The sequence below is a fragment of the Pinus tabuliformis genome, chromosome 3_2 (genome assembly GCF_031772625.1).
Source record: "Pinus tabuliformis cultivar Carrire ecotype Pingquan chromosome 3_2, CPIR1, whole genome shotgun sequence".
In the NCBI taxonomy this organism is placed as follows: Eukaryota; Viridiplantae; Streptophyta; class Pinopsida; order Pinales; family Pinaceae; genus Pinus; species Pinus tabuliformis.
Window position 1 is genome coordinate 70,485,565 of NC_142302.1, and position 27,376 is coordinate 70,512,940.

The window sequence follows — 27,376 nt, forward strand, 5'->3', positions numbered from 1 at the left end:
ATCAAGAAAATAAACAAAACCTACGCACCCGTCCTGTAAGCCAACGCCATTAACATGAACGGAGAATAACACACGCTGTCACAGATTGTATATTTGACGTTGGACAGTGTCAAAACGTTATAAAACCACAAGTATGCCATATTTTTTTAATGATGCGACGGAAGGAAATGAAATCCACACTCTAATCTACGCCCTGTGTAAAAATAAGTCACACGCATGCTGTAGTTAAACAATCTGCAATGAAATTAACAAATGAACAGAATTGAAACGCTGAAATTGTAAATCTACAGAAGCTGGTAATGTAAATCTACAGCGCTGTGGTTTAATCTAGCTAAATGTCCCAGTTGTGGCGGGCCTTGCCACTTCTGGGAGCAGGAAAACATATAGAAACTGGAGAATTAAAATCTACGCAAGCTTAATCAACTTGTCTCATTTGATTCAATCTGCCTGCGTCAAGGGAAATCAACTGGTTCTTTCACTGAAGGAAAATAGTCTGCTTTACATTCAACGGTAATTACATGTCCCAAAATAAAAACCTGTCTATTATTCCTTTCCCAGGATCAGAGCACACGGCTTTATAATACAGCCAATACAAAATTGTAAATGATCCGCTCCACGGATCTCTCCACAAGATAAACTAACCAAGCTAAATAAAATGACAAGCAGCTGAACCTCGATCTGGAGATCGGTTTCCTCTTCGAATTAGTAAATATGGATGAGATCGGATCTGTTGTGCTGCACTGTTAAAAACTCGCGCACTTTGAAATGGAAGACTTCACCCACTTGTAAATGAATTGGAAACGCGTTCCAATCAAAGCATTTAATCACGCCATTAAAATCTAGTTCAAAACGTATGATTCCTAGTACTTTTCCAGATCCAATTTCACATATACAAAACCTACGCACCCGTCCTGTAAGCCAACGCCATTACCATAAACGGAGAATAACACGCGCTGTCACAGATTGTATATTTGACGTTGGACTGTGTCAAAACGTTATAAAACCACACGTATGCCATATTTTTTTAATGCTGCGACGGAAGGAAATGAAATCCACACTCTGATCTACACCCTGTGTAAAAATAACTCACACACATGCTGTAATTAAACAATCTGCAATGAAATTAACAAATAAACAGAATTGAAACGCTGAAATGTAAATCTACAGAATGGAAGTGCTGGTAATGTGAATCTACAGCGCTGTAAATTCACAATAAGAAATACTAGGGTAGATGCTGGAAATTTTACAATAGTCATTTTTGAATGTCAACATTTCGAATCTATACCAAGTTTCATCTAGTCATTTTTGAATGCCAACGTTTCGAATCTATACCAACACTTATCTAATCATTTTTGAATGTCAACGTTTTGAATCCCAAGACTCATCGTTGTCCAAACAACGTTTACATTCAAAAATGATTACTGAGGAATTTCCGGCATCTCACACTCAAAATCAACCCCACAGAAATCTGCAAACCCTAAACTATTAAGATAGCTTTCACAATTTATAATGCACAACTCTCTTTCCCCTCTATTTTTCAGTTACTAATAAATTACGTCTTAATCGTTTCCCAGTAAGTCACAAAGAATTATAAAGTTTCCTGCAATTTGATAAAATATATACTAGGTCATTTCTGAGGTCATTTAAAGGCTTACCAGGACTGTATGAAGGCCTACTTCTTTTGCTGCTGCTATGTTTCGGATATTGTCATCAAAGAAGAGCTGCAAAAGAGTTGGAATAAGGATCACTGTAAAAATATGTAAACAAATTAAAGGCAAATGCTAGAAACTTACTGTTCTTTGTGGATCTGCATTTGCAATTGTGATTGCACGCTTCATGGCTTCAATTGAGGGCTTGATAAAAACAGGGGAAGTACTGAGTTTGCATTCATCAGTTTGCTGATTAAAACGATAAGCCATATTAAGGCTCTCAAAACAGATAACATCCTCAAAACAGTCTTCCAAGCCTAGTCTCTTTAGGACTTTACATGCATGAATCTTGTCTGAATCTGTGAATATCTGCACATAAGGTCGAACAGCAGTTATGGTTGGATTAGTTTCATTTCATTCTTGGAGAAATAATACCAATTACTGTATTTTTCAAGCATGATCTACTTCAACTATGCAAGTGGATGCAACCTTATAAAGTTGTGTTTGCGCTTATAAGGCTTTATGTCCTATTGAAGCTGATCCAAAAATTGAATTTATGCAACTCAGTACCAAGTACGTACCAATTTCCTTTGAGGCATGCTCATCAAAATGCTCCTAATGGCAGGGTCTGGTTTAATGACTTCGTATGGCAACTTCCCATGCACAAATCTAGAAATTAAGAAAAATACACATGTATAAGATTAGTTTGACAAAATGTCAAGAAAGCATATGCACTTAGCCAGATAAATTTTAATTATCTCATGGGAGAAACAGAGTTGAATCTCCTCAGTAAGCCATAATACAATTTAAGCATGAATGCCATGCAAAAATAAATAGAAAAGCTGAAAACCTATTTCTATTTTTCTGAAATAAAATATTTAGGGTCTCTCACAGCACTCTATATTGATTTTCATTGTAGGAAAGGAAAAATGTGACACAGACAAAATCATTCATAGCACAAGCAAAATAGAATTGTACCTGTGATATTCATCTGCATCAACCTCATAGCCCAGTTTCTGCAATTTTAAACAACAGTTATTAGTCACAATCAAACAGCCTAAATCCTCCAATCAATGATACCTCTATTCTGCTCCAAGAAGTTGTCACATGGTGATGCTTAAAGGGGAGTGAATAAGAATTAATTTTTCTTGCAGGTTGAAAATGGAAGGGGGGCGGGGCACGAACTTACTCTCAGCCCAGCCAGAGTGCTCCCATTGGTTTTATAAAACTCTGTACGGAGGCTGGAAACAATTTCTCTGCTGAATCCGAAAACTTGTGCAAGAAACTCTGCAACAACATTAATCAAATCCATGACACAGCATCCAGGGAAAAAAAAAACCAATTGAATTCTAATAGAGGAAGGCAAAATTAATCTGTATCTAAAACTTAATTCACAGCATACCATCAATATTCTTGCGGCAGGCTGTAGCAATGCCTGTACTGGAAGGATACAGAGTATCATCCAAATCTGTGACAAAAAAAACAGTGTCTAATTAATTTTGGAATTGCTGGCAAAATGTTCATGATAAATCCAATTAAAGCTATGCGGAAAACTTTAAAATTGAAACAGAATCCACGATTTCTTCTGCATTCACGCCACGCATTCCGAAGAGCAGACAATCGAATTGAGTGGTTGAGAGTTCCATGGTATTCATATAACAAAATTCCTAAATACAGAGATCTTGATTTTAACAAAACTGGAAGAAAAGAGAGGCAATTGATGTTTGCTCTGAGATTCTGAAAATCACATTGAATATGCAGAGAAGTTATAGAAACTGGAGAATTAAAATCTACGCAAGCTTAATCAACCTGTCTCATTTGATTCAATCTACCCGCGTCAAGGAAAATCAATTGGTTCTTTCATTGAAGGAAAATAGTCTGCTTTACATTCAACGGTAGTTACATGTGCCAAAATAAAAACCTGTCTACTGTGGAAGAAGAACAGTGCTTGCCAAAAGCCAGGGAAGAAGAACAGCAACAAGAACAGTGCTTGCCAAAAGCCAGGGAAAAAGAACCGCAACAACAACTCGCAGACCAAAGAATATCTTCAAGAGTGACATAAAAGAATGAGAAAAAGCGGTAAGTGAAAAGAAGGCAACTCAACTGATATTTGGAAAAAGCAGTCACACTTCGAATCAACAGTTGAAAGTGTCTCACCTGATCCAACGGAGCAGGGTAAAAGTGTTGACGATTGTTGATGCATAGAAAGGCCTATCGGCCTAAATATAATATAAAAGAGAAAAAAATAAAGGCAGGCAAAAATTATAGGCCCAATGAAGGGGCAAGGAAATCTAAAGTTCTATAGAGTCTTAGACTCTTACTAGATATAGTACAACATGGCTCGTACAACTTTCATGTGAAAAGGGTAAACATTGAACAAAATTTATAGTGCAATGGCCAACACGTTTGGGGTATGAGTCTGACACATGTTGGATGCGAGATAAGAAACTGATTCCAAAAAGCATAAAACTGAAAAGGGAAAATAGTTTGGGGTATGGCACATGGCAAATGCAAGATAAGAAATCAATTCCAAAAAATGTTAAAATGAAAAGCGAACACAAACAGGGGAGAATGGGTTGATAAGGGCAAGGGAAGGAAAATTTGGATTGAATCCCCATAGACAATAAACAATTATGAGTATATTAAAAGTCCCATAGAACATGAATGAAGGGTGCACCAATACAATAAAAAGGAATCGAAATGAAGGGTGCACCAATACAATAAAAAGGAATCGAAATGAAGGGTGCACCAATACAATAAAAAGGAATCGAAGAAGGACCTCAAGCAACCATAGAGAAAAAAATATTCCTCCACTACAACAATAAGGTAGCGTGCCATGGTTGTGAGTGGGGATGAACAAGGATGCCAAGTTCCTTATCACTAACCTAATAAAGAGTATAAACAATAAGCTAGTGTCATGGCTGTGAGTGGGGATGGGCAAGGATGCCAAGTTCAATTCCCTATCACTGAACTAATAAAGAGTATAAACAATAAGCTAGTGTGACATGGTTGTGAATGGAAATGGATGAGGATGCCAAGTTTTCCATCACTGGCCTAATAAAAAGTATAAAGAAAAAATAAGAGAGAGAGGAAGGAAGGCAAAAGCAATATGCAAAATGCCCCATGGAGAGGAATATGCAAAATGCCCAATGGAAGTAGGTAAGAAAAGTAAACCTTTACAAGCTTCCATGATATTAATAGTTATAGGAGGATACAGCTTGTAGAACCTTCATGGAAAAAGAGTGAACTACTACCATAGAAAAGATGCTTCTAGAGTACTCCGTTTCCCAAAAACACATAAATAAAATAAAATAGAGTGAAAATTGTTGCAACAATTGCTTTAACATTTAACATGTGCTTTAATGGCACAAGAGAAGATGTAGAAGAGAAAGTGAACACAAGGATGAGGACGAATGCTCCCAAGGAAGGGAAACAAGAAGAGAAAGTGAACACAAGGATGAGGAGCAATGCTCAGAAGGAAGGGAATCAAGAAGAGAAAGTGAACACAAGGATGAGGAGGAATGCTCACAAGGAAGGGAAACAAGAAGAGAAAGTGAACACAAGGATGAGGAGGAATGCTCACAAAGAAGGAAAACATGAGAACAAGGAATTGTATTTAAAAAGCTATGACAAGTGAAAGATAATAAGACAATAAGAAAGAGGCTTTGGGTCGGACTTGACACGGTATTTTTTCAATAGCACTTGATGGCTTGTCAAACTTGTCTTGTTATATGATGCATGCTATTTGAGTAAAGACAATTCCTAAAAGTTTTTACTAGAGGCCCACGGAAGACGAACTATGAATATCTAAATTTAAATAAGAATATCTAAATTTAAAAAAAATAAAAACAGTTCGGACTAAAGCATCACAATGAATATGATAATATTTATTTAGTTAAAAGAAATATGCCTATTCAAAGTAGAGCAGAATGGATACCACAGCATTTAATTTGCTATTATAAAAGGAGAAAAACAAAAAAAACTGCTAAGACTAAAAAAAACTAAAAGTGTCATGTGACTAAACTGGAAATCAACACCACCCTGCCTGCAAAGACGATGAGATATATGCAATTGGATTTGAAAAACACTAAAAATGTCAATGAAAACAATTTATGTAACAGTAATATTGCTTTGAACCCTCAAAACTGGGAAAATAAGGGAAGGAACTTCCCTTTAGTGCTCTTCTTTTCAAGACAAAGAGATGGTTGATGTTGGAACCAGCAACTTATAATTTACAAAAAAAGACAAAAATATTAAAATCGCTTGTTATTATAAAAGCTGAGGCTGGCTACAGCTGCAATGAATTTAACAATACTCAATTAAATAAGAAAAAGAAAAAACATCTTCTAATGGCAAAGCAGAGAAATGAGAATACAATAATTATAAATCAACACCACACTGCCTGCAAAGATGATGAGATATATGCAATTGGATTTGAAAAACACTAAAAATGTCAATGAAAACGATTTATGTAACAGTAATATTGCTCTGAACCCTCAAAACTGGGAAAATAAGGGAAGGAAATTCCCTTTACTGCTCTTCTTTTCAAGACAAGGAGATCGTTGATGTTGGAACCAGCAATTTATAATTTACAAAAATATTAAAATCGCTTGTTATTAAAAAAGCTAAGTCTGGCTACAGCTGCAATGAATTTAACAATAGTCAATTAAATAAGAAAAAGAAAAAACATCTTCTAAGGGCAAAGCAGAGAAATGAGAATACAATAGTTATAGATTTCATTTCCAACCTCCCTAACTTTTAACAATTTCACATTTAAAACCTAGATACACTGTTACTCTCCTCTGAAACATTACGAACTTTTAACAATTTCACATTTAAAACCTAGATACACTGTTACTCTCCTCTGAAACATTACGAGCAATTTTTAATTAGGTATGAAAAAACTAAAGATGTCAATGAAACAATTTATTTAACAGTAATTTATTGCTCTTAACGCTGAAAACTGAGAAAATAAGGGGAGAAGTTACTCTTTTCTTTTGAAGAAACAGAGATGTGAGATTAGCTGCCTATAATTTATGTAGGGGAAGATTTGCCCTACACTGATTTTGTCACGAAGAGAATGAGATCGGCTACCTGTAATTTAGGAAAAGTATAAAAATAAATTAAAATTTCTTGCTACAATACCAACATCTAATTAAAAAAATGTCGGCTAATAAACACAAAGAAGTGGAATGACATAATAATATTTAATTTACAAGAAGAGGAAAAAAAAACTGCCCACTGAGAGTAAAACAAAGCCAAAAAATCAAATACCTCATTGACTCCATATCCAACGTGTGAGTTGATTCAGCTCCCAATGCTCCGTTTTTTTTCACAGATTCAAAACCCATTAACACAACACATTGGAAGCGCTTCTAGAGCACATGAACACACAAAAACCAGACAATTTCACATATATAACACACATAAGACATATAACATGAAACAGAGAAACAACGAGACAACACAACAAATTGAAAGCGCTTCCAGAACAAATATTTCAGAATCAGCATACAATTATAGAAACAAATAAGTTAGAACCAAGGAATCAGAAATGGAAAGGAAAGAAATACAAATATTAGATTAAATGAGCGCATAGCTCGCTCCATCCATCTGATAAAACAGCATGCATCCCCACTCTGAGACACTCAAGAAGAAATAGAGCATTTACTTACCCCAACCAAATTATATATTATAAACATTTTAGTCAAAATAACTCCTCTGCTTCGGAAATCGCTTCTTAATGCCTTCAATAATTTCTCAATCTTTCCGCTCTGATTTCACACTGGATATCTGACATGAATGCCTCTTCCGCCCCTCCGTCTTCTACTGCATTACACCTGCATTTTCTTACATTTTCCGTGGAAATTTCAAAACCCCAACCAGCTTCTTCACCATGGGAGGAAGCAAAGAGAGGTAGAATGAGAGGTGACTCCGGCATTTTCATAGGCCCCCAAAGCCTGAAGCGGACGATGACTCGACTCTAAATTTGCAGTAAACCCGAAACGAATCCCCACTTTTAGCAAAAACATGCTAGATTTAACGATTTCATATCATTGGGCTCCCAGGGTAATGATGAACCATGATAAGCATTAAATACACCGTTAAAAGCGGAAGCCGCGAGGCCACCACACCAGTAAAGCCGGAAGCCTAGAGGCCATCCAGAGGCTTTGCCTAGTACAGATTTAACGCATTAAAAATTTCTTTCGTGGCTACCCTTTTTTATCAAAGAGACAGGGCAGCTGCGCTTCTCACCTTTCGTTCATCGTTGCCCTCTTTCTCACCTTGAAGGGTGAAACATGTGAATCATCGTTGCCCCCGTTCTCACCTTGAAGGGTGAAACATGTGAAATCGAAGCGCTGGAATGGTCCTGGCACAAACAAATCCAAGCGAAGCTGCTGGCACAAATTTGTACAAAATGCAAAATGATAATAGAGAGCTTCGTTCTGCATTTAACACGAATCGTGTAAAACGCATCAAGCAGAACAGAGTGAGACATGCACGCTTGTTTGAGTTGACAATCAAACAAGCCTTAAAAACAACCAGAAAACATACCAAAATTCATGTTCATCTTCGCATCAACGCCACAATCGTGCATATCAGTAAGAGCTATAGGGATGTCCTTATTGTAGGCAGCACAGAGATTACATTGAAAACACAAATTCTATCGTTGTAAAAAATGCTCCAAAACCATAAAAGAGAAACAGAAGCCGCGTGAGAGTCTACAAAAGTAACTGGAAGTCGTTACCATCGCTAATAAAACCGCTGTCATCAGTAACCCTCTTCAAAGCAGAAAAATCGAAGTCTACCCTCTTCCGGGACCTTAGAGGTTTGCTTTTGCTTTTCACAGATATATATGGTTGTTCATGGAAACAAGATCAAAAGGAAGTCTTAAACGACAAAGTAAGAGGGACTTTGGAAACCCTCTCTGCAAAATACCTTCGAAGCTGAGACATACAGAGTTGTCTCCGACGGCAGTGGTAGGCGGAGAAAATCGAGAACAAATCTCCGAACGCAGAACAGGCAGGCGGAGAAAACCGCGAACAAATCTCCGAACCCAAAACAGGCAGAGCAGAAAACGGACAGATATGGTTGAAATGGTTGAAGAAAACCGGGAGTGAAAACCGCGAACAAATCTCCGAAGGCAGAACAGGCAGAGCAGAAAACAGACAGATATGGTTGAAGAAGAAAACAGGTAGTTCCCCGAAATCGCTGACGAAAAACATAAATTGCACGACAGATGTGAAGAATTTGCCCACGGAATGTGCACGCCAGCTGTCAACCTTAGAAGCAAAAGGACGACGAAAAAGCTCACTCAAAAGGACGACGAAAAGGCTCACTCAAAGGAAGGCCTATCGGCCTACATATGCTTACTATGAAATATGCCAGCGAATTTAAAATGCTTACTATGAAATATGCCAGCGAATTTAAAATGGTGAATGTCAATTTTACCGTTTCAATTTTTTTTACAAGTCACTTTGGACTTCTCAAAATTTGTTTTTAACATCACATACATCATAAAAAAACAAAAATACTTTGTGTGGAACATCAAATTCCAGGCCTGCTCACATATACCTCCATCTTGCCGTCTTAACTATCTCAATCGCATGCTAGTCCATAGGAGGGACACGTGTGGATAAGTACGCAAAGTGGAAATGTGATGATTTCATGTGATAACCTTCAAATTTGTGGAAATGGATACAGGTGGTGGGCATAAAGGATTATTCTAATTATTGGAATTCGACATGTGATACGCCACGTGGAAATGTGATGCCTTCATGTGATAACATTCAAATAGATGGAAATGGATACAGCTGGTGGGCAAAAAGGATTACTCTGATCACTGGAATTGGACGCATCTCAGAATGGTTTTGATTTATCTGAAGTGGTTTTTATTTTCAGTCTCTTTTCGCGAGATTTGAAATTTAAAATTTAGGGGACTGAACCCCACGCAAATCTACATCTTGTAGGTGAACTGTAAATTTAAATTAGGTAATTTATATGATCAATTTCGTAATCACTGAATTTATTTATATATTTATACATATAATTCATATAATTAAATCCGTCAAAAATAATATTATTAAATTTGAATATTCAAAAAAAAATATTTATTTTATTTATATTTTTCAATATATATATATTTTTTAAATCTAAATTTTTTTAAAATGGTAAATTGTAAATTTTATAATTTATATAATCAAAATGTCTTTAACTTATAAATCAAATAACAAAAAATTTTAATCTCCTAAATTTTATATGGTCAAATTTTAAATATCAAACAGAAATTGTGTCTATAAATAATATATATAACAAAAACATAACCTGAGCCTATAAATAACATAGAGCAACTGACACAAAGGGGGAGAAGGTACTTGTGGATTTCACTATAATGTTGTAGCAAAGTTCATTTTTTTTTTTGACTTCTTGATTGTTTAGTGTAAAGTTTTTTTTTTTACTTCTTGATTGTTTAGTGTATTTTATAGCAGTGTAAAGGAGGTGTAATTCTTTGTACTCAATTTTAAGTTGACACATATCTTATTTAAATAAAAATAAAATATTCTCTAAATAAAAATAAAAATCTATGTTATAATAAAAATACAAAAATAAATATACATGTTTTATTGATTTTATTTAAAAGTATTATAAAACATCATTAATCTCATTCTCACTCTACTTGCTTTGTTTGTTTTTGACATTAGTAAAAATATTTCATTATCACTCTCAACTATAAATAGAATATTTCAATGTTCATGTTAGTTTACATAATTTATATAACTTTGAAGAAATAAAATAATTAAAAGTAAAAAAAATCTTATAACTTTTCTTCCCACATGAAGAAAATATATAATTTTTATAATTTTAAATATATTTTAATAGAGAACTTAAATCATTTATTTAAATATCCATGTTAACTATTATATTTCAATATCAATTTCTTCTTCTTCTTAATAATAATAATAATAATAATTCAATGTGTAAAGAGAAAAAATGACTAAAAGTTAGAAAAATCAATAATTTGAGATGCATAATTTTAATTCTTAATACAAAATTGATATGTGACATTTAAAAAATATTAATTAAATTTTTTTAATAAGTCATAAATAAAATGTTTCAATATATAGGTTTAAGTAATATTGATGTGAATTTAAAAATATATTAATAACTAAGAAAACATTTTAATATAGACAATATGGTTTATAAATAAAATATTTAATACCTAAAATAAAATATTATATATATATATATATATATTCTTATGATTAGAACATTTCAAGTAATTTTATTATTTTATATTTTGACATTTTTTTAATATATTTATATCTCAATTTTGTTTAAAATCTAATAAATATTTGCTGGCATTACAAATTTAAACTATATAGTCTACATAATGGAGTCTTTAAAGCATTGAATCCATATACATATAAATATATGATAAGAATAATTTATTCACAATCTTCCTTCTAATTTTTGCATTAAAATTCTAAACTTAGGGTTTTGATCCCAAGTGTAATTGTGGCTCTATAGTACAATTTTTTTCCATTATTGTTATTTTTAAATGTAAAGATAATTTTGTCATTAATTCTTAAGTTTTGAATTAAGTGTTTTTTGATCCCAACAAGTAGTTGTAATTTCACATTTTTATTTTTAATATATTAATTTTTAGGTTTTGAATTAAGGGTTTTTGATCCCAACCAGTAATTGTAATTTCACATTCTTATTTTTAATATAGTGAAAATATTTTGTTTGGAAAGAAAAAATGTTAATTTTCATTTTATTATTTAATGATATTTATATTTTTTTATGTGTAAATTCTAATATTAATAAAATAATTATATATACATATTACATTTAATAAAGTATAAGTGCATATGATATTTAATAAGATTATTTTATTTATGATTTATTGAATTGTTGTGGATAAGTAATAATGAATCTTGAATTATGTTGAAATTTTTATCTAATTTTTTTGTAAAAAAAATCTGTAATTTTTATTAAAAGAATAAAAGTTACATTCTATAAACACATTGTGTGTATGCGATCCTAAACTGACAGAAGTTCGATATATAAATAAGAAATAGAGCACGCAAGCCTACCAAATAACCCCGAGAGAAGCACAAGAAAAATCCCAGCAACAAGCAACCCATACCTTCGAAAACATGATAGCAAACCCTAGTAAAAAAATGGTACCGGGGCTGCAAAAAAAACCGAAAAGGGTCACAAACATTCTAGGTCGAAACCCTAAGAGGAGTAGAGGAAAAGATGCCTCAAGGTCCCGAAGGAAAAAAGGGCTTGAAACCCCAGAGTAAAGAACGAAGAACACCATTGCGAGTACTAGAGTAAGGAGAAGATGCCGATTAAAAAAGAGAAATAGGGTCACAAATCCCACAAGTAGCCCACAACTACCATCACTTCGGTGAAAAACCATAAAGCACAAAGAAAAGAAACCACCGAGAAGACAAACCAGCACCACGAACCCAAATTGAAGGCAAGTTGAGTCCCCGATGACAAAGAAAGGGCCACAAGGTCCAAAAATGGAGTCGGTGATAGCTTTAGTTAACAAGGTGAGTGAGGCAGCAACACAGGATAGAACACGACGACGAGACCGTCGTCGGACATACTTTCCATTATTATTGGACACATTCGACATTTGTAAGGACCATATCCAGACTGTGTACATTTTTTTTTTTTTTAAGCAAATACAACCAGAAAAGAAACGCATTGAAATTCCAATTTATTTAACTCACACATTCCTGCCACTCATTTCAGGAAACATATCATAACATTTTCATACTTTAAATTAAGATCAATAGTAATGAAATACATATGTACCGTTCACCAGAAGGCGAGACTCCACTTGCTCTGCTGTTGTTGGTATTCCCTTGTAGCTGGTCACCTCCGCAAGTGAATGATGACGCACTTGATCCGAATGCGAAGACCCACCGGTTAACCTCCCAGCCTACTCCTTGGGTACTCTTCTTCCCCGCGGACCCCCGAGCTGCAATGGGGTTGTACAATGGAGGAAAGCACTAGCTGGTAGAGGAGAGCACACCTTGGCTCAAGAGTCCCCTCTCTAAATTCCTCTACCGCACCAAACTCACTATAGCTTCGTAATCACTGCTCTGACATCATTTCATCCATCCAACAATAGGGTTCCCAAAAGTCCCTTCTCCCATGGCTTGCCCCTTCTTTTATAGAAGTCCTCATAGGTGACACTTGTCATGTCATGCATAATTAATTATTTTTTTATAATTCAATAGCTTGATTATTCACCCACCCATGTGTCATTCTCACATCAAGGGTCTCCCAAAATTATTTACTTAATTTTTTATTTAAAACTAATATTTTCCTCACCTCAACAAGATTCCTATTTCTTCTCCTAGTTGTCTCTTTATTCCCCCCTTTTATTCCTTAATTTGTGTTCATTACTTGAAGTCAATTAATGAGACAAGATTTTATCCCCAATCTACTCCCTAATTTAACTCAGGTTATCTCCTAGATGGATATTCTTATGTTGGTTGTTGACACATGGAGCTTCTCTACATTTCTCTAAATTAATTTATTAATCTCATTTTAATTCACCTTCCTCTTTTCTTAATTAGGTTTAAATTAGTTTAGGATTAATCTTTCTCCTTACCATTATGTTTGTCTTCCCCCTTTTTCCTAATTAAACCACATAATCTTCCTAGTATTTTCTAAAATGGGAACGGTAGAGTTTTTAAGGTACTCTATTTTAATTCTTCCTATGATCCTCCTTATTCCAAGTTTTATTTTTGATTTAATTACAATGGTTTCTAATCATCATTTACCCTTGATGTAAATTTACCTAGTTTTTATTCCTTGCTTATATTTATTTATTATTATTTATTTTTAATGATTCCAAGGATGCCAAGATTTGGTTGTGCCCTTCAAGAACTTCCCTAGAAGTTCCAAGGGTGCCACACCTAATAGCTTATTTGTGATGTCAAGGGAGCCAGTTTGGTTGTGCCCTTCAAGAACTTCCCTAGAAGTTCCAAGGGTGCCACACCTAATAGCTTATTTGTGATGTCAAGGGTGCCAGTTTGGTTGTGCCCTTCAAGAACTTCCCTAGAAGTTCCAAGGGTGCCACACCTAATAGTTTATTTGTGATGTCAAGGGTGCCAGTTTGGTTGTGCCCTTCAAGAACTTCCCTAGAAGTTCCAAGGGTGCCACACCTAATAGTTTATTTGTGATGCCAAGGGTGCCAAGTTGGTCGTGCCCTTCAAGAGATTCCCCTGAAGTTCCAAGGGTGCCACACCACTTGCCCTTCAAGCATCCAGTGATTACGAGGGGAAAGTATAGTGCAACGTCATAGACCACTATCATCTCTTATGTTGCCTGCTATAGTGAGACTAATGGTGTCGGGGATCAAGGAATCCGCCTTGATGCGCGCCCCCGGTAAAGTCCTCATGAGCGAACCAACTTTGGAACCTGCCCTCATGGCATCGTGATCTTCAAGGCGAAGGTGTTTCAACCCTTCTAGCCCAAGTCACGGCGGGAGTGCTAGTGGGTGAGATTAGGGACTCTGTCCCACCCCTCCCATGTAGTTCCATCCACTTGTACAACCCCATCACCCATATGTGAGTCATTCGGTCAAGCAACTAATCTGTGCCTGCAACCATTGATATATCATCAAAATGTAGTTAAAACATATATGGCAGATTCCAAGATCGACTTAGACTTTCAAAGATAAAGTAATATAAATTTTCATCAAACCAGGTGTCATCGACATGTCATATGCGAGTGCCTCTGATGGTTTCCTGCCATACTCAATAATCATCAATAACAAGGTTTCTCAATGTTAGTCAATTATCATAATAGCATCATTAACAATTCCTGGTCATTCACATTATTGTCCATTGTAAGTCTGAACTAAAGGAAGTAGGTAACATAGGGGACACATCCCTCATGGCTATCATCAATGGAAACATACATATTCATTAAGCTATCAACATCGTAACATCGTAGAGATATACCTATCCATAAAATTTATCCTCATTATGCTTTTAGTAGAGCGCATACATATTCTTTACTACCCTCATCATAATTTCAAATAGAGACCATCTTAACTATTTAATATTGCAATCATCAGAATACTGATAGATAAGATACATAACCATTCATGCTACCATAATATCAATGGAAAGCATTCATAAACATCACAACCATGAATATCTCAATCGCTAATAATAGTGTCATTGGTCCAGATCCTCAATCTGAGGTCCTCGAAGGATAGCGTGTCTAAGATAATGCCGTATTAGGGTCAGGAAACTAGAGTGGGCACTACATACACCCCCTCTTAACAATGGACTTCGTCCCGAAGTCCTTAGAACATAAAGGAGAAACGGCGACACATGATCTTAGGAACCCTTCCTGAAACTCTTGCCAACCTTCTGGTGGGCAAGTTAAAAATTTTCCCAAGGTATCTATAACACGAATTCCGTTATAACTGAAGGACTATATCTGGGGAACATTGCAACCCACTTTTTGTATAAATGTACAAAACATACATTATAGATATTATTAAAATTAATAGCTAAAGGAAGCGTCATACATAAACATTTCCAACAAAATCATCATAATCAAAATCATAACTAATTAAAGCAACAACTAATAACACCCACCTTCCCTCAATTTACAAATTGACTAATTTAGGAGAAATCTCTCTAGTTTTATTCATTCAATCATGCAATTAAGATAGCAATAATTTTGTATTAACTCAAATTCATAGGGGATGCCTATGCCTTTTTCATAGGAGGAACTACCCACCTTAAGCTTGGACTTCAATATTTGTAATGGTCAATAATAATTGTGTTAATTATTGTTTGATATTTCACCTATGACGTAATCCACCTTTGTTTACCATGTTCTAAATCTTCAATTTTGTTAGGAACTACAATTAGTACTTTGAAAATAAACATATGCCACTGCTTGCTAGGGGGACCTAACAATGCCTACTACACCTTCTTAGAGACTTGATTTACCTTCATGATCCATGTTCTGAAAGTTCAATGTTGTACAACTACCATTTGCACTTTAAAATAAATGCATACCACTCCTTTCTAGTGGATACCTAATGGTACACACTATCTAGAGATAAAAAGATGTTAACTACATAGAACGTAATCATCACTTGCAATGAATGAGTAGTCCAAACCTTCATCCCTTCAAACCCAGCTACCCTACTTCCTTTCGCTAGGGTAAGCGAGTGAGGCTATCTGGGGCCTATCTTCATTTAATCCTACTGAATCTAATGATAAGGAGTGCAATATTGTTGCAATCTTTAAAGTTGTTGTGACTATTAAGTCTCTTAATTTCCTGGTGATGAGGAATGCATATTCTCGCAGTTTGGCCATCCAAGCTAATGGAAGACAAAGCATATAGCAAGCTTCACTAGTGACCAAAGATGGCAGGCAGACATCATTTACCAGTCTTTGCTTGATTCCAAGCAGAACTAAAACTATATGGATTGAAGCCCAAGATATGCACAGAATGTAAAACAATAGAGAGAAACCCATGTCTAAATGATCATTGACTGTATCGAATGGCATTGGTAGAGGTATGGTGCTCCAGATAACCATAAACCAATACTATAGCTCTATTTCTGCATTACGAACTAGCAAAGAATCCAAAAAGTCATAAAGGAAAAGTTTTCTTGTTACATTACAAAACATTGAACAAAGAAGTCAATCAAATCAAACAAAGAGAAACTCAAACTCCCTGTGAGGTTACAGGAAGAGAGCAGAGAAAGAACGACTAAGTTTGGCATCTAACATTCAAGGTGATGTAATTGAAAATCTGCTGCGTATGGTGGACAATTTTGAAAGAGCCAAAACACATATTAAGATATAAATCATAAATATTATAATGTATAATATTATCATGATTGTTATATGCTCCTATGTTGCTTCTTGTTGTTCTGGTCCATTTTCAATTGTTCTAATTGGAATTAGTCTCAGTTAATCCTTTACCATTGATAAACAATAAGACCTATTTAGACATTGCATGTACATAATCACTCTTTGCTGGATCATTCTTGGTTGTTGGATAAAATAAATCTTAAATAAGGCTGAACACTTGGAATCAAACTTCGTCTACCAGCAGGGGTTTATTCCATTATAAATTTGATAAATTCTTTATAGAAGAATAATATAGTTCTATTACTACTATTATGATTTAAGTTTTTAGATTACTTTTTATTGTATCAATTTATAGGGAACCAAAATGAGCAAGCTAAACATCAAGAGAAAAATCACAATAAGTCAAGAAAGTTGAATACTTAATAGAAACTAAAATAATTAGAATTACACTGTAAATTTTTATCGGAAATTTTATTTCAATTAAAAATAATACCTTCAATATATCTTACTTAAATTCTCCATGGCAAAACAACCTGCTCGAAAACGTTAAAATATCAAATAATTTACAGACCAAAATACTCGACCAACCGCACAGAATTCATAAAATTGTAAATGCAATTGAAATGGAAAATCGTTGCAAAGAAAATTGCAATACAAATATCGAAGAAAGATATTTTAAATATTCTAGATTTACCCAATTTTAATGAATGGAAAATGTCGAATGTATATGATTACATGTTCCATGTTTTAATGAATGGAAAAGGCTTCTGAATATTCTTCCACAACTTTATTTTTCTTTGCCAGTAAAGCAGAGAAACAATATATGTAGGAATTAACCAAGAATTCTACGACGCCATATAACTGGTAAACCCAGAATACAAAGAGATATATGTTCAGGAATTCCTTAAAAAGAAATCCAGTAAGATGGCTAATGTCAGGCAATTGGAAAATTGAATTGAAAAATATAAAAACTGTTTAAGATATGCCTTGAATTTTTTTTTTTTCAAATATTTTTATAATGCTTATTATTTCTTTTATGAACCCCTGTACGAAAATAGTTTAGCAATGTAGGCACGAAAACAATTTAGAAATGAAGGAGTCGTCAATCCTATCATTCCAATTTACTTTACAGATTGGCTTCCATTAGACGCTAATAATGCTCCTAATTTGCCTGGAGTATTTATAAACAGTTCGTAGAAATCATGAAAGGGTTTAATGTTAATGTGGTCAATACGGTTGGAAAACCATTTGATCCCATGCTACACGAAGCAATTATGCGTGAGGATGAAGACTGTCACTGACTACCATTTTTATGTACAAATATCTCACTTTAAGTTATGACAAATGCAATCACCTCCCTCGAAATTAATAACTGCCAGATCTACCAACTTCTTACCCTCATTGGGCCCTAAAGCACTGAACGTCGGATATGATGTCTCATCCGAGGTTCCTAAAACTGAAGTAATGTCAAGAAACCACTAGAAAGGGAAAAGTAATATTGATCACTTAGTTTGCTTGAAATTTATAATCAATACCAATTCTAATGCAACAAAACATCTATCGTTTTTTTTTTTTGGGTAAATAGAAAGATATTTTGTTAATATAGAAGCAGGATTACAAGGATTTCAGATAGATATCCACTGAGATTTTTAACTTCATCCTAAGATGCAACTCTGCGTGGACTCTGGACATTAAAAATGGTTTCGAGGATAAGTCCATCTTTCCATTTTAACAAAAATACAGATATTTTGAAAGTTTCTGGAAATATAACCAATTGGATCAGTTCTAGCAAGATCTATGCTTCTGATTCAATCTTTTTCATGTAAACAACCTAAAATGCATTTCAGATTTGATAAGAACAACCACTTGTTCTCTGTTAAACTATAAACTAATAAACCAAATTACTACTGCATTATCCTATGTTATTACTTTTGCTGCTAGCTTACAACGAAAGCTCAAAAATAGAATATATTTCCATGGGACAAAGTCACTCTTGAGCTGCCGGCTCTCCTTGTGTGTAGGATGGATCACAAGCTTCCTATTGTCAGTCAGTGTATTGACTCCATCTTTTTCCAAATATAATGGGTCATGATCTGGAAGTATGCAAAAATTGCTACTATCGAATGCAGAAGGGATATGATTTATGCCTATCGTCCATGCTGGGATCCCTCTCCCGCTTGGTGAGATGGATCTGAGCCATGTTGCATGAAGGATCTGAGACAGGTCATCAGTTTAAGAGCCAAGTGCTAGTGTCCCATTCCTTGTCCCTACTATCATCCCCTGAGACCATAATCGGGGTTCCGTGACACAATTATCTCAGATTTTACTTGTTTTCCTTATTGATATCTGCACTATGTGTTCGCAAGATTTCGTCTGCAGTAATATGAATGTAATGACAAATAATTTCTTTGTCCATCCCAGCCTCTGCTCCCGGTATTATTTGATTTGGGTGAAATTTGCCGAACTATTTGTAAGATTTGGCAAGCAGTTTGCAGCACAAGAACCAGCGTTGAGTAATTTGTAGAACAGTTCCTGGAAAGTATGAAATCGTAGAACAATTGATTCATTTGATGAAAAACGACTGTAAATTTACAAGGACGACTGTCGCAAAAATGAGGGAAACCAGAAAATTCAATACCGCTGTTCTTTTTAAAGCTTTACTCACAAACTGAATGAGAGGTATTATCTTGGAGTCTTTTCATGTGAAACTTTTTCCTTCCGCGTCCGAACTTTCAGCTTTCAAGTCTGTCTTCGAGGGAAGCCACAATCACTGAACGAGTAGGGCTTTGTTTGATGATTGCATTGTTCAAAGCTGGATTTTAACCCCTCAAAACTCCAGTTCGAACCTTTATGAAGGTTGGTACGCACAGATTTTTGGAGGTGGCTTTGTTCGGCTGGCAATGAGAACTAACTCATTCTCCATAATTATATAACTCGACTTCTTAACTACTAAAAATAGGCAAACCGTTAGGAAAACGTAGTGATCGAGGTGTTCAAAGTATCAATTATCTGTTGTTTTCTAAAAGTATGATATACATGACACGTTGGAATTTCAAAAGTGAAATTTTTATTCTTTGCGGAAGCCAGCGGTGGAATCGCTGCCATCATTCTTATTCTCTGAACTGGAGGCCCATAAATTGCACCTCTGCCAGCTTTGATAGCATAATGGCAAGGAAAAAAGAAGAAGGCAATTAAAAGAACAAGCCGAATTACATATCGACATTTGGCAAGAAAATTGACGGTGGATTTTGTTGAAAAAGGAAATCCAGCTGGCCCAAATGCTGGAGGGTTTAAGAGATCAATTAACACCTATGTTTGCCATTTCATGCCAATCAATTTCAAACAGATTGGAGATGTTCCAGTTGAAGATTATAAAGCAGTATTGAATGTATTGACGGAGAGGTTTAAACCCCAAGTGAGAGTGGGCACATACAAATGGCCATCGGCCATCATATTGTGGTAGCTTAGCCAAAAGACAATTGGAAGTAGTATTTCATCATATGTGTGTGTGGAACCACGAAGCACTACCAGCCATTTAACGGGATTATATGAGAACATATACATTTTACTAAAAGGAAAAGATTTTTTCCAACTATCTACATTTTCAAAAGACACGGAATCAAATATATGTGAACCATCTATTCCTTTCAACCAAAGCTACTAAAATCATGAGTAAGGGACCGAATTTGGGTTTGAATCAGGTATGCGAGAGGAAAATTGTCAGAGCTCTAGAATTTTGAAATCATCTTTTCCCTTCTTATAGCGTGTAATTTCGAGTCTCAGCACACTCCATGTTTATCCAAGTCCCACCTGAAAATCCCAGAAGGGATGTGTTCCAGGAGATAGATATCCTCTCAGATAAAAAAAAAAAAAAGGGAGTTTCGTTTTCAGACCAAAAGAAAACCTTTGTAATTTGTGTTTCACTCGTGTTTTAATATGGCATCCATTACAGGTCATAGGATATATGATAACATTGTCTTGTGTCTGTATTCCTCACAGCATTGACTTCAGAGAGGAAAACTCCATATTTTATAGGCATTCAAGAATCTTCTTAAAGGAATGGGACAGAGGCCGCCATGAATGGTCTCGGGGGAACCACACTGTCAACGAAGAGAGGGAGAACCGTATGAGACTCCGGGGAATGCTAATCATCGGTGTAATTGGAGCTGCTGCCACAACTTATGCGGTGGGGCAGGTGCGCAGAACTCTAGAGTGGTTCCATTCTCAGGTGAACAGGGGAAGGCAATCACGATATTTACAGAAACAAGGTGGAGCTGGTGCGTCTCAGCAGAACAACCCAACGAGGGAAGATGCTTGGTATAGATACAATCAGCGAATGTATGAAGAGTATGAGGAAGAAATGGAGAGAGTGGAGCGCATCAGGCGAATGCAAGGTGTGTTCAATAGAGAGAGAAGCAAGTACAAGAGGAGCTATGAAAAGTGGTATGAAAATGACTCAGATGCATACCAGCAGCAGAATTTCCAGCGGGAAGACTAGTATTGGAAGACAGATAAATCTTACAGGGATAAAACTGCAAATGAACGGAAAGCAAGAATGCGAACTTCTGAAAACTATGCATTAGCACATCACTATGAAGCACTGGGCCTTGACATGTCTAGGGCAGAACCATATTCAGAAGCTGAGATTAAGGCACAGATTAGTTTTTCACATAATACCAAAAATTGATACTAAAGTGAAATAAATCGATAATTAAAACCAGGAAACCCTCGCTGAAATTAAAATGCTGTGTTGAAATTTGATAATCAAAACTAAAATCCTCGCGCAATTATTATACGTGGTTCTTAAGCGCTGGAATCCCTCTGCAATATTTTATATGCAATTCTTATAATTATTACAGCCTTACGTTCATAAATATAATCTCGTTAATTACGCTTTTTGTGTGCAGTTGTGGCATTGATTTAATATATCTATTTATTAAATAAGTCCGTTTTTATTTGAATATATCGGACACATTTTTTTAATGTGCAACAATATATATTTTCAAATTTATCATAGAATTATAAAATTTTATTAATGGTTTTTTTTTTTTTAAGAAATTTTAGGATGCTACAAGACTTATTAGGAGCAAAACATGGCTCTGTAAATGTGAGCTAGAGTAACAAGACTTTATTTTTTTATTAGAGAGTAAATTTGATTTTAAAGAAATACCCACATAGTAACAAAACTAGTTATGCATGCATGGGCCCATAGGCCTCAAGGGTTAAACTTGGCTCTGATACCAAATGTAAGGACCATATCCAGACTGTGTACATTTTTTTTTTTTTTTTGTAAGCAAATACAACCAGAAAAGAAACGCATTGAAATTCCAATTTATTTAACTCACACATTCCTGTCACTCATTTCAGGAAACATATCATAACATTTTCATACTTTAAATTAAGATCAATAGTAATGAAATACATATGTACCGTTCACCAGAAGGCGAGACTCCACTTGCTCTGTTGTTGCTGGTATTCCCTTGTAGCTTGTCACCTCCGCAAGTGAATGATGACGCACTTGATCTGAATGCGAAGACCCACTGGTTAACCTCCCAGCCTACTCCTTGGGTACTCTTCTTCCCCGCAGACCCCCGAGCTGCAATGGGATTGTACAATGGAGGAAAGCACTAGCTGGTAGAGGAGAGCACACCTTGGCTCAAGAGTCCCCTCTCTAAATTCCTCTACCGCACCAAACTCACTATAGCTTCGTAATCACTGCTCTGACATCATTTCATCCATCCAACAATAGGGTTCCCAAAAGTCCCTTCTCCCATGGCTTGCCCCTTCTTTTATAGAAGTCCTCATAGGTGACACTTGTCATGTCATGCATAATTAATTATTTTTTTATAATTCAATAGCTTGATTATTCACCCACCAATGTGTCATTCTCACATCAAGGGTCTCCCAAAATTATTTACTTAATTTTTTATTTAAAACTAATATTTTCCTCACCTCAACAAGATTCCTATTTCTTCTCCTAGTTGTCTCTTTATTCCCCCCTTTTATTCCTTAATTTGTGTTCATTACTTGAAGTCAATTAATGAGACAAGATTTTATCCCCAATCTACTCCCTAATTTAACTCAGGTTATCTCCTAGATGGATATTCTTATGTTGGTTGTTGACACATGGAGCTTCTCTACATTTCTCTAAATTAATTTATTAACCTCATTTTAATTCACCTTCCTCTTTTCTTAATTAGGTTTAAATTAGTTTAGGATTAATCTTTCTCCTTACCATTATGTTTGTCTTTCCCCTTTTTCCTAATTAAACCACATAATCTTCCTAGTATTTTCTAAAATGGGAACGGTAGAGTTTTTAAGGTACTCTATTTTAATTCTTCCTATGATCCTCATTATTCCAAGTTTTATTTTTGATTTAATTACAATGGTTTCTAATCATCATTTACCCTTGATGTAAATTTACCTAGTTTTTATTCCTTGCTTATATTTATTTATTATTATTTATTTTTAATGATTCCAAGGATGCCAAGATTTGGTTGTGCCCTTCAAGAACTTCCCTAGAAGTTCCAAGAGTGCCACACCTAATAGCTTATTTGTGATGTCAAGGGAGCCAGTTTGGTTGTGCCCTTCAAGAACTTCCCTAGAAGTTCCAAGGGTGCCACACCTAATAGCTTATTTGTGATGTCAAGGGTGCCAGTTTGGTTGTGCCCTTCAAGAACTTCCCTAGAAGTTCCAAGGGTGCCACACCTAATAGTTTAATTGTGATGTCAAGGGTGCCAGTTTGGTTGTGCCCTTCAAGAACTTCCCTAGAAGTTCCAAGGGTGCCACACCTAATAGTTTATTTGTGATGCCAAGGGTGCCAAGTTGGTCGTGCCCTTCAAGAGATTCCCCTGAAGTTCCAAGGGTGCCACACCACTTGCCCTTCAAGCATCCAGTGATTACGAGGGGAAAGTATAGTGCAACGTCATAGACCACTATCATCTCTTATGTTGCCTGCTATAGTGAGACTAATGGTGTCAGGGATCAAGGAATCCGCCTTGATGTGCGCCCCCCGGTAAAGTCCTCATGAGCGAACCAACTTTGGAACCTGCCCTCATGGCATCGTGATCTTCAAGGCGAAGGTGTTTCAACCCTTCCAGCCCAAGTCACGGTGGGAGTGCTAGTGGGTGAGATCATGGACTCTGTCCCACCCCTCCCATGTAGTTCCATCCACTTATACAACCCCATCACCCATATGTGAGTCATTCGGTCAAGCAACTAATCTGTGCCTGCAACCATTGATATATCATCAAAATATAGTTAAAACATATATGGCAGATTCCAAGATCGACTTAGACTTTCAAAGATAAAGTAATATAAATTTTCATCAAACCAGGTGTCATCGACATGTCATATGCGAGTGCCTCTGATGGTTTCTTGCCATACTCAATAATCATCAATAACAAGGTTTCTCAATGTTAGTCAATTATCATAATAGCATCATTAACAATTCCTGGTCATTCACATCATTGTCCATTGTAAGTCTGAACTAAAGAAAGTAGGTAACATAGGGGACACATCCCTCATGGCTATCATCAATGGAAACATACATATTCATTAAGCTATCAACATCGTAACATCGTAGAGATATACCTATCCATAAAATTTATCCTCATTATGCTTTTAGTAGAGCGCATACATATTCTTTACTACCCTCATCATAATTTCAAATAGAGACCATCTTAGCTGTTTAATATTGCAATCATCAGAATACTGATAGATAAGATACATAACCATTCATGCTACCATAATATCAATGGAAAGCATTCATAAACATCACAACCATGAATATCTCAATCGCTAATAATAGTGTCATTGGTCCAGATCCTCAATCTGATGTCCTCGAAGGATAGCATGTCTAAGATAATGTCGTATTAGGGTCAGGAAACTAGAGTGGGCACTACAACATTGCATAATAGTTCATACCAATAGAGCTAAACCCAAACTGCATGGAACAGATCACAATTGATCAGATCATTAACATGTGGATCAAGAACACTATCCAACAGAAGATCCAACTGTATCAGGTTATCAAAGTTGTGTCCAACTCTTGCACCAAGGCAAGTGGCTCACCAAGGACAAAGTTCAACAGAAGTTTCCATATCTCATGGAGGCATTCAATGCAATGGGGACCATTGCTTCCTAAGGGGGAAGACTGATCTAGGTGGATATTGGTGGCCACCCACCTATTCCACTTGGACACCCACCATTATTTCTTTCAATTTCCTTAATTGCAGCACAATTTACTATTTTTGGAAGTTTTTCGGGTCCTGAACTTCTGAAGGCATTTTGAGGCCCTAAATTTTTGGAAAACAAACAAACTAATAGCCTATTGCAAAGGTTTTCAGTCGAAAGTTTTAGTCATTGGATAGATATTTTTAATGAGGTACCATACGTGTCAAATAGAGATTGTATGCCAAAGTTACAATCCTAAGAAGTTGATGTGTCAATTTTTCCCAATGGGGCCCATAAACTTTTGGGACTTCATCTTCTAGGGTTAGGTTTTTGGATGTTTAGGGTTTCCATTGTTTCTCAATAATAAATAGGCCTTTGAGCCTCATTGTAACACAATTCAAAATCCATGTAGTCGCCACATCTCTTCTCAGAGATAAGCTACCATCGCCTGAGCTAGTTTATTTCCATTCTAAATGTAAATAGTTTTCAATACTTTGTTATTAATGAATTGAAGTTTTGTTTTCATTGTATCTTTGTGTCTTTGTTCATATATGTATTTCATTTTGTTCCTTCATAATCTGGATCATGGGGAGTTGAGGGAGCAGGGGTTGGGGCGGCTGGAACCCTAGCCACCCTAGCTCGCTAGTTCGTGCCTCCTTGTGCATGGAGCTGGTGCTTTCTTCATCTCCTTAGTGGGTGTCACTATTTTTTACAGGTTCTTTTTCGACATGGTTCTTTCATAGTGTGTTGAGGGATTCTGGGTTTACTTGGGGTTTCGCTCGTCGTTTTCCTCATTCTCACCATCATGTTTTTTCCTGTGTTGCTGCCTCACTCACCTTGTTAACTGTAGTTATCACTGACTCCATTTTTGGACCTTGTGGCCCTTTCTTTCTCATCGAGGACTCAACTTGCCTTCAATCTGGGTTTGTGTTGCTGGTTTGTCTTCTCGATGGTTTCTTTTCTTTGTGCCTTATGGTTTGTCACCGAAGTGATGGTAGTCATGGGCTACTTGTGGGATTTGTGACCCTATTTCTCTTTTTTGCTTGACATCTTCTCCTTACTCTAGTACTTGCAATGGTGTTCTTTGTTCTTTGCTCTGGGATTGCAACCCCTTTTTTTGCTTTTGGGACCTTGAGGCGTCTTTTCCTCTACTCCTCTTAGGGTTTCGACCTAGAATGTTCGTGACCCTTTTCGGTTTTGTTTGCAGCCCCTACACCATTTTTCTACTGGGGTTTGCTATCATGTTTTCGAAGGTATGGGTTGCTTGTTGCTGGGATTTTTCTTGTGCTCCTCTCGGGGTTAGTCGGTAGGCTTACGTGCTCTGTTTCTTATTTATATATCGAACTTCTGTTAGTTTAGGATCTCATACACACAATGTATCTACAGAATGTAACTTTTATTCTTTTAATAAAAATTACAAACTTTTTTTACAAGTAAAATAGATAAAAATTTCAACATAATTCAAGATTCATTATTACTTATCCACACCAAGTCAATAAATCATAAATAAAATAATCTTATTAAATATCGTATGCACTTATACTTTACTAAATGCAATATGTATATATAGTTATTTTATTAATACACATAAAAAATATAAGTATCATTAAATAATAAAATGAAACTTAACGTTTTTATTCTTTCAAAACAAAATATTATCATTATATTAAAAATAAAAATGTGAAATTACAATTACTTGCGGGGATAAAAAAACCCTTAATTCAAAACCTAAAAATTAATATATTAAAAATAAAAATGTGAAATTACAATTACTTGTTGGGATAAAAAACCCTTAATTCAAAACCTAAAAATTAATATATTAAAAATAAAAATGTGGAATTACAATTACTCGTTGGGATAAAGAATCTTTAATTCACAACTTAAAAATTAATGACAAAATTATCTTTACATTTCAAAAAAAAAGAAAAGAGAATTGTACTATAGAGCCACAATTACACTTGGGATCAAAACCCTTAGTTTAAAATTTTAATGCAAAAATTAGAAAAAGGATGGTGAATACATTATTCTTAGCATATATTTATATGTAAATGGATTTAATGCCTTAAAGACTGTATTGTAGACTATATAGTTTAAATTTGTAATGCCAACAAATATTTATTAGATTTTAAACAAAATTGAGATAGAAATATATTAAAAAAAGTCAAAATATAAATAATAAAACTACTTGAAATATATATATATTCCACATTGAAATATTTTATTTTAGGCATTGAAATATTTTATTTATAAACCATACTGTTTATATTAAAAATTTTTCTTAGTTATTAATATATTTTTAAATTCACATCAATATTACTTAAGCCTATATACTGAAACATTTTATTTATGACTTATTAAAAAATTTTAATTAATATTTTTTAAATGTTACATATCAATTTTATATTAAGAATTAAAATTATACATCTCAAATTATTGATTTTTTTACTTTTAGTCATTTTTTCTCTTTACACATTGAATTATTATCATTATTATTATTATTATTATTATTAAGAAGGAGAAGAAATTGATATTGAAATATAAAAGTTAACATGAATATTTAAATAAATTATTTAAGTTCTCTATTAAAATATATTTAAAATTATAAAAATTATATATTTTCTTCATGTTGGAAGAAAAGATACAAGATTTTTTTATTTTTTTTTTTACTTTTAA

General features: G+C 35.0%; 1 protein-coding gene and 1 pseudogene across 1 annotated transcript; one reads left to right on the forward strand and one right to left on the reverse strand.

Moving 5' to 3' along the window:
- Nucleotides 1-452: 452 nt before the first annotated feature.
- On the reverse strand, nucleotides 453-20,063 carry LOC149179893 (uncharacterized protein C24B11.05-like). Its single transcript, XM_089413683.1, has 9 exons — nucleotides 20,057-20,063; nucleotides 8,589-8,963; nucleotides 3,052-3,117; nucleotides 2,839-2,936; nucleotides 2,628-2,665; nucleotides 2,231-2,318; nucleotides 1,794-2,018; nucleotides 1,656-1,721; nucleotides 453-1,071 (listed from the first exon to the last, which is right to left on the reverse strand). The coding sequence occupies exons 1-9, from the start codon at nucleotides 20,061-20,063 to the stop codon at nucleotides 988-990; spliced, it is 1,047 nt and encodes a 348-aa protein (XP_089269809.1). The 3' UTR covers nucleotides 453-987.
- Nucleotides 20,064-20,196: 133 nt separating this feature from the next.
- Nucleotides 20,197-21,215, forward strand: LOC149179894 (uncharacterized; annotated as a pseudogene).
- The last annotated feature ends 6,161 nt before the right edge of the window (nucleotides 21,216-27,376 follow it).